Source organism: Quercus lobata, chromosome 3, assembly GCF_001633185.2.
Source record: "Quercus lobata isolate SW786 chromosome 3, ValleyOak3.0 Primary Assembly, whole genome shotgun sequence".
In the NCBI taxonomy this organism is placed as follows: domain Eukaryota; kingdom Viridiplantae; phylum Streptophyta; class Magnoliopsida; order Fagales; family Fagaceae; genus Quercus; species Quercus lobata.
Genome location: NC_044906.1, coordinates 36056793 through 36065360, shown reverse-complemented (window position 1 = coordinate 36065360; position 8568 = coordinate 36056793). Strand labels below are relative to the sequence as shown.

General features: G+C 33.6%; 1 protein-coding gene across 1 annotated transcript; it reads left to right on the top strand.

Moving 5' to 3' along the window:
• The first annotated feature begins 3819 nt into the window (after positions 1-3819).
• On the top strand, positions 3820-7217 carry LOC115982457 (adagio protein 3). Its single transcript, XM_031105065.1, has 2 exons — positions 3820-4198; positions 5323-7217. The coding sequence occupies exons 1-2, from the start codon at positions 3891-3893 to the stop codon at positions 6926-6928; spliced, it is 1914 nt and encodes a 637-aa protein (XP_030960925.1). The 5' UTR covers positions 3820-3890; the 3' UTR covers positions 6929-7217.
• Positions 7218-8568: the final 1351 nt, after the last annotated feature.

Sequence of the window (8568 nt, the reverse complement as noted above, 5' to 3'; positions counted from 1 at the left end):
TATCAACGTGTAAAATAGCCTACAAAATTAGGATCAATCAATAAGTCATAATATCAGTTTAGAAATAGGGATGGGCTGAAGGAGTTGCATGTGAGACCTATAAACAAAATTAAAGTTCGAGTAATTTGCAACTTTGAAGTAAAAAAAGAACTAAAAGTTAAAACAGAGTTTGAAGTAAAATAGTCAAAAGTACTTCATCTTCAAATTTTAATTTTGTTTAATTAAGTAGGATGTTGAAATTTAAACAAAAAATTATGGTAGATGAATGAAATTATTTTAAAAAATATACAAATTTAATTTATATTAAATTTAAGTTTTAATAACATTATTTTATACACATAATTTTAGATGATAATGATATCCACTTATCACAACCATAATTTTTAAAACCCAATTTTTATTAGAAATTACGTAATATGATGTTTTCAGCATATAAGAGGGTTTGATTTGATCACAGCATACTTTATAGTGTAGTAATACTTTTCCATTATTCTATAAATAAAAAAATTACATGCTTGGAGAGCTTCTATTACGTGTTAAGGGGAAAAAAAAAGTAAAATGATCTCTAAAACTTTTTTTTGTTGCTACCAGGGACAAAGTCAAGACTTAGAGTTAAGTGGGCGGCTTTGACCTCTAGCTGTGTTGCTTCTTAGCCACTGAGGGTTTTTTTTCTTTTTTTTCTTTTGAGTTTTTAATGCATGCGTCTGTTGCTAGATAAAGACAAAATTATTTTGTTTAAAACTTTTTAAAATGTTGATTGTTTGTTTTGAGTAAAATTGGTTAATTAGACTTAATTTTGTTTTAGCTTTGTTATTGGTGATTTTTGTTGTTGCACTAATTTTTTGGGGCTTGTATATGTTGTTTTAGATTTTAGATCTATAAATTTTTTAATGGCCTTTAAAATGAGGAAAATGCTAGAATTACAAACTTTTTTATAAATAGTTGATACAATAAGGCTGTGTTTGGTTCGCGTAAAACATTGGTAGGTAAAAAAATGATCTAATTGGTAGGCACAGATGCAAACCAGTAAGAATTTGTACCTCAACAGTTTGTAAAAATGTTATAGATAAATTTGTGGCTATAACATTACTCTAAAAAGAATTAATGATATTGTTAAGGGTGGCAAAATGTAATTTTATAGAACAAAATTGCTAAAATTAATATATATATATACACACACTAATATCTTTTTTTTAAATGTATGTCTCCGTCCCTAGTTGCTATATTTTAACTTTTACAAAACAATAATGTTATTTCATAATAAATTTCATAATTGTTGAAGTGGTTGACATAGATACATAGTCACTTTGATTTACCACTTTTTTCTACTACCAACATTTGACCATTTCAACAATTATGAAATTTGTTTTACCACTTTTTCTACTACCAACATTTGGCCATTTCAACCATTATGAAATTTATTGAGGAAAAAGTTGTGTATAGTATTGTATTGTTTACCAAATATCAAATATTTTTTCAGACTCATCTAATCCGTGGGTATGCAATTTCTATCTCACCTGGGCTAACTGTAAGTTCCCCCTTTTCTCCATTTTTTTAATGATCACTATTGTTAATTTGATATTACTATTTTTTTTCTTCTAATAATTTAATATTTTTTGCCTCATAGCAACCCATTGAGTAGTCATCTTCAAAAATTTATGAGATGGCTAGGAAAAGATCTAGTTGCTAGGTTCAGAACTTCAATGATATTCTTAGCTGCCCTAACGGCTAACTGCAACACCCCCCCCCCCCCTTTTTTTTGTTTTTTAATCCCTCAACTTTGTTATTAAGATTTTTTTTTTTTTTTTTTTATAAAGGCAAAAAACAAGCTTTTCAATGCAATTTGTCTAACTTCCGAGACATCTTAGAGCATTCTCATCAGCTCTCTCATAAAAAATATCATTTTAACACATCAAAAGCCTACTTTACTATTTTACCACATCATTTTACAATACACCATTTATCAGATGTTCTGTTTTTTCATTCTAAACATTAAAATAATATATACAACACATTAAAATAATATATTTACTCAAAACCCAACAATATACAAACACACAGTCCCGGCAGTCACCACTCACCACCAACCAAGAACCACCGCTACAACCATCGCCACAAACTACAACCACAATCACCGGTCCTCCAACAAATTCCAAATCTAAAAACCTCAACAAAAGAGAGAGAGAGAGAGAGAGAGAAACCCACCATACATAGCACAACCTACCACCACCATACCCAAGCATAGCCCGCCACCACCACCCACAAGTAAAACCCACAACCACCAACAGCCACCACTACCCAATACTACTTTTAAAAAAATTCCCAAAATCAACACAAAACTATCCCAAAAAAAAGAGCTTGAAAAAGAACCAACTCACCCATAATCAAAATCACATGGAATCCACAACTGAAGGAGAAAAAGAAAAAGAAAAAAAGAGGGAGATCAGAATCAAAGATCTCCATGGTGACGGCCTCATCGGCGAGGCTGAACTCCACAGCGAGGCCGAACTCCACAGTGACAGCCGATCATAATGGCAACGGCCTAGGCGGAGGAAAAAAAAAAAAAAAAAGATAGAGAAGGCACAGAGAAAGTGACAGAAAAGAAAAAGGGGGGGAAAAAAGCAAGAAAAAGGGAGAGGTGGAGGTTCTGGAGAAAGAAAGAAAGAAGAAGAAAAAAAAAAAAGGAAGAGAGGTGAACTGAGAAGATGAAGTGAGGCGGAGAAAAAAAGAAGAAAAAGGAAGAGAGAGAAGAAAGAGTCATAAATGAAGAGAGAGAAATGGAATAAAAAAATATTTTTTTTATAGCACATTTGTCAATACCGTTCCAAAGATGGAACGGTACTGTTCACGTGTGTCTTTATAGGATATAGAACACCTCATGAGAAAGGTTTTTGGTTATTTGGTGTGCCCAATGCCAAGTATTTGGCATTTGGCACACCTGATGAGAATGCTCTTAGTAACTAAACAAGTTAGCAATTTTAACTCTTTTCAATTGCTACAGTTGAAATTGACACATTGACATTTTTTTGTTGTTGCAATTTGCTAAATGATAATAATGAAAAACTCTTTTTTTCTTTCTTTCTTTCTTGTTTTGCTAAATTTAAAATGAAGAAAAATATTAAGGCTATTATTAAAAAAATATTTTTAAAAAAAATATCCGTTGAGTTTTTACAATTTGTCAAATAATTGTCATGTGTCCACATTTTAACAGGTGTAGTACATAGAAGCACATGACTCAACCATTGCCCTTATTAATTTTAGTACAAAAATAAACTAACATAACAATAAATATGATTGGTATTACTAAAAAACAAAACAAAAAAAATATCTAAAATTTTATTAAAATTATATGTTTAAAGGGAGACAATCATCTTTGAGGTTTTTCATTTGAGTAGTAATTGAAACTCATATACCCTTAGGACATTGGTTAATAATCTATTTAAAAAAGGTTTTTATGAGAAAAAAAAAAGTTAATGTTTGGGCCATTTTTTTCATTTCTCATACAAATAATGTCTAAACTTTCTTAAAATGAATTATTAAATAATATCCTAAAAACACCCGTTAGCATGCCTTTTAATTTATTAACCTTTTAATTTATTAGTCATTCTCACATGACTCATATCCCCTTGACAAATTGATTTGCTCCAAAAAAAACAAATATTTAAAATTCTTTGATAAAGATTTGCTCCAAAATTGAATTGACATTTGTCATTAGGCAATAGCATTTTGGTAAATAAAGCAGTGATTTGGGCATTTCCATTCAACAACAATCAAAAGATATATATATATCTCCGTGGCACCGCTCACGTTCCCAACCACTGCCATTCAGAAAAAAGAAAAGAAACTCCAAGAAAATATCTTCTCTTCTCTTCTCTTCTCTCTCAACGACCATGGCAAAGCAAAATCATCATCATCAACGACACCAACAAGAAGCTCAGAGCTCAGGGAAGAGACCGAAAAAATGGGACAAGGATTTTGAACTTGAAGAAGAAGACCCACATGACCAATACTACGAAGAAGATGATAACTATAAAAGCAGCTGCGAGCTTCCATTGAAACCAGCTCTGTTCTACCCAATGACACCCACATCATTTGTGGTGTCCGATGCTCTTGAACCTGACTGTCCTGTCATTTACGTCAACAAAGTCTTCGAGTTTTACACTGGTTACCTTGCTCACGAGGTCCTTGGTCGGAACTGGTAACTTTCCTTAATTTCCTCAAAAAAAACCTGTGTTTGGTTTTATGTGAATTATTTGTAATATATATAGTATCTGGAACGTATGTGATGAAATTTTATTTTAGGAGTTTCGAATTGAACTTGTGCTTAATATGATTTGGTTCTGTCATGTTGGTTTTTTTTTTTTTTTTTTTTTGCTTTGTTACTGTATGATGAACCCTTGGGATGTCAACTAGTCAAATAAGTTGCTTTTTTTTTTGTTGGTTTTTAATGCATGTGAAGGACATAATGTGTAAAAATCAATTTGGGTATGAGAGATTGTTTCATAAATTATTTCATTTTTGTGGTTCAAGCAATTTTTTTCCGTGCCTAAATGCTGAAATCTGCTTGAATTTTTTCTTTTTATACTGTATCAGTGCTGTTCAGCGAAATCTCATGTTGAACTCTAACTAGATACATAAATCTGTAAAGTTAAAATTAGTTAGTGTTGTTCATTTTTAAATGAGAAATTCTAACTACAAAATTGGTTGACTAGAGAAAGAGTAGTGGACCATGTTGTCCAATACTCACAGTCCACCGCTCCATCAAGTTGTTGCAAAAGTTGGTTTCTTTAGAGGAAAAGGGTTTAAGAAATTTTTTTTTTTTTAAATAAAATAAAATATCTTCAGTCCCTCAAAATGGGAATGTAAACCTCTCAAAGGAATAGGAGTTATGTTCAGAAAGAAAGGGAGTCAATGAAATCTACAACAATGTCAAAATTTCTAGCGACACTGCAGTTATACCTTATGGGGAGCATTGCTGTCTGTGCGACATTTTCTATTTGAATTTTTTTTTTTTTTTTGGCTTGAAGCTATTAAGGTTTGTGGATAATTTCATCGGTTCTTGAAAGCTCTGTATCTTCTGTAGAAACTCGTATCCAAGATATTGTATCTTTTTACATATTTATTAACCGGGAATTTACTGATGTTCTCTAGATCTTTTTAGTGATTTTTTTGGAGTTCATTCACATCTCTGTATGATTATAACATATTCAAGTTCGCATTTGTGTTTTTATCAGCATTCTTGTCATTTGATCATCTCATCTGATAAATTTAAGTTGCAAAGAGTCTCTATTGACCCATTAGAGAATCTTCCCCCATTTTCAGTCGGTTTCTACAATATAGGGATCCTCGTGCTCAAAGGCGTCACCCTTTGGTTGATCCAGTTGTTGTTTCTGAGATTAGAAGATGTCTAGAAGAAGGTTCAGAATTTCAAGGTGAGCTCCTTAATTTCAGGAAGGATGGCACTCCTTTGGTAAACAGGCTGAGACTTTCACCTATACATGATGATGATGGAACTATCACACACATAATAGGCATTCAAGTCTTTTCTGAAGCAAAAATAGACCTGAACCGGGTATCATATCCAATTTTCAAAGAGACTTGCAATCAGCAATTTGATCAGTCAGGTAAGTATTCTGCAATGAGGGGACAATTAACATTCAGCCAGCATCAAGAAATATGTGGAATTCTTCAGCTCTCTGATGAAGTCTTGGCTCACAACATTTTATCGCGCTTGACACCAAGGGATGTAGCATCCATTGGGTCTGTCTGCAGAAGGATCCGTCAATTGACAAAAAATGAGCATTTGAGGAAGATGGTATGTCAGAATGCATGGGGAAGAGATGTGACAGGTGCATTGGAACTGATGACGAAGAAGTTAGGGTGGGGGCGTCTTGCCAGGGAACTGACTACTCTTGAGGCTGTTTGTTGGAGGAAAATGACAGTTGGAGGTGCAGTGGAGCCTTCACGTTGCAATTTCAGTGCTTGTGCAGTAGGTAATCGACTTGTGTTGTTTGGAGGAGAAGGAGCTAATATGCAGCCAATGGATGACACATTTGTTCTTAATCTTGATGCTGCAAATCCAGAGTGGTGTCGGGTGAGTGTGGAATCATCCCCACCAGGGCGGTGGGGCCACACACTCTCATGTTTAAATGGTTCTTTGTTGGTGGTTTTTGGAGGATGTGGGCGGCAAGGGTTGCTCAATGATGTTTTCGTTCTTGACTTGGATGCCAAACAGCCAACCTGGAGAGAGGTCTTTGGTGGAACTCCTCCTCTACCAAGATCTTGGCATAGCTCTTGCACAATAGAAGGTTCTAAATTGGTTGTATCAGGTGGATGCACAGATGCTGGGGTACTTCTTAGTGACACGTACTTGCTTGATCTCACTACAGACAATCCAACATGGAGAGAGATTCCAACTTCATGGAGTCCTCCCTCTAGGTTGGGACATTCACTTTCGGTTTATGGTAAGACCAAAATTCTTATGTTCGGTGGACTTGCTAAGAGTGGCCATTTGCAGTTGCGATCAGGTGAGGCTTACACTATTGATTTAGAAGATGAAAAGCCTCAGTGGAGGCAACTGGAGTGTAGTGCATTGACTGGCATAGGCAGCCAGAGTGCCGTGGTTCCTCCTCCTAGACTTGATCATGTTGCTGTCAGCATGCCTTGTGGGAGAATTATCATTTTTGGTGGTTCCATTGCCGGACTTCACTCTCCTTCACAGCTCTTCCTTTTGGATCCATCTGAGGAGAAACCATCATGGAGAATACTCAATGTTCCTGGGCAGCCACCTAAATTTGCTTGGGGTCATAGCACCATTGTGGTTGGAGGGACTAGGGTCTTGGTATTGGGTGGGCACACGGGGGAGGAATGGATACTTAATGAATTGCATGAGTTATGCTTAGCAAGTAGGCAGGACTCAGACCTATAATATAAACATCAGTTGCCCAAACACTTTTTGGACCTATGTTTTGCACCAATCTCTCTGGAAGAAGATTTTGCTTCATATTTCGTGCTAGTTGAGGTTCTTCTTTCTACAGTTTATACTTGCATGCTACATGCTATAATCTGAAGTGATCTTTAAGTGATTTATTGTGGTTTAGTTTTGTATCATACCTCTAATGTATCTTTTGCTTCCTTAATATTTTTTTTTCCTGTGGTAAAATGCAAACATATATTAATGCATATGTTTTTGTTATATTACTAAACAGTATGTTATTCACTCCCATTGACTTCTCTTCAAGATCACTCATGTTAAGCAGGAAACAGTACACATACATTTTTAAGGTTCTGAGCTAGTTACGCTGTCCAACTTGTTCTTTTTTGTTTAGAGACTTTAGAATTAATTGAACTAAACTAGTTTGACGTTAATAAAGAATAAAAAAATAAATAAAAAATTTAACTCTTAGTGAGCTTAGTTTATGCAATCAAAGTCTGACTCTATACTATTATAGGCAAATGGGACAGTCGTTTAAGGCCCAAGTAAAAAAAGACCCTCAAATTTTAACCAGTTATTTCTTTCTTTATAATAGTATTATTAAGTCCAAATATTAGCCCATAAATAAAATAATAATTTTTTATCCAATGAAAAACAAGAAAAAGAATAAGAAAGAAATGTTATGTCCATAATATTTTCACAATAAATCTTAAGTAGTAGGTTATTTAAGTAATATTTAAAAAAAATTAAAATCATTTAAATATATAAAAGGGCCTTAATTTAGCTGTTGCCTTATGCCGGCAAATGCATCAAACCACCTTGTATGCAATAATATTCACAAACGAAATGACCTGATTTCATCACTATGGAATAGCACAAAGCAAAGCCGTGAGTTTGAATCCACAATTTTCAATCAAGGTTGATAACCATTCTTGACATCTTTAACATTTCATATAGGGGATTGAATTAATATGGTTTCAACTGATTCTAAGTAATATCCTGAATGGAAGGCTAAGCACTCCTTTGTCAGGTATCTTTCTATGAAGAGCTCTATTGCGCATGCATGGTTTCAGTACATATGGTAATGACTAATGAACTAATCCACCTTTTTTCACTTTTGTAGCCATGTAAATGACCAAATGAACCATAATATGTATGCATGAGTTGGGTTGATGAGTTTTTTCGAATCAACCTATCATGGTGGGTTACAAAAATCCAACACAATCCAACCCATTATAGGGGTCCAACCAAACCCACGTGGGTTGGACAATTTTTTTTTTTTTTTAATTGACATTACTATTAGGAAAAAGTTTAGATACAAAATTATTACTCAAAAAAGAAAAATTTTAGCTACAAAATTAATTATAACCTAAGGGTATAATCTTACCCAATATCTTTTTATTGAAGATGAATTTTGACAAATCCATCATTGGATCACATTTTCTTTTTATATCTTCTATGCTTGTAAAATTTCTGGAAAATTGAAAATCAATAATTATGTCATCAACAAATTATTTAAATTGTAAGTTTTTGTAGTTTAAAATTATACATAAAATATAATCTTATAGATTATATAGTAAATAATATCCAGTTGGCATAAAATTTGATATGTGTATTAAGACCATAAAGAACAT

Coding starts and splice junctions, on each gene's coding strand:
- LOC115982457 (XM_031105065.1), top strand. CDS start 3,891: ATGGCAAAGCAAAATCATCATCATCAACGACACCAACAAGAAGCTCAG. Junction 4,199..5,322: donor GAGGTCCTTGGTCGGAACTG/GTAACTTTCCTT, acceptor CCCCATTTTCAG/TCGGTTTCTACAATATAGGG.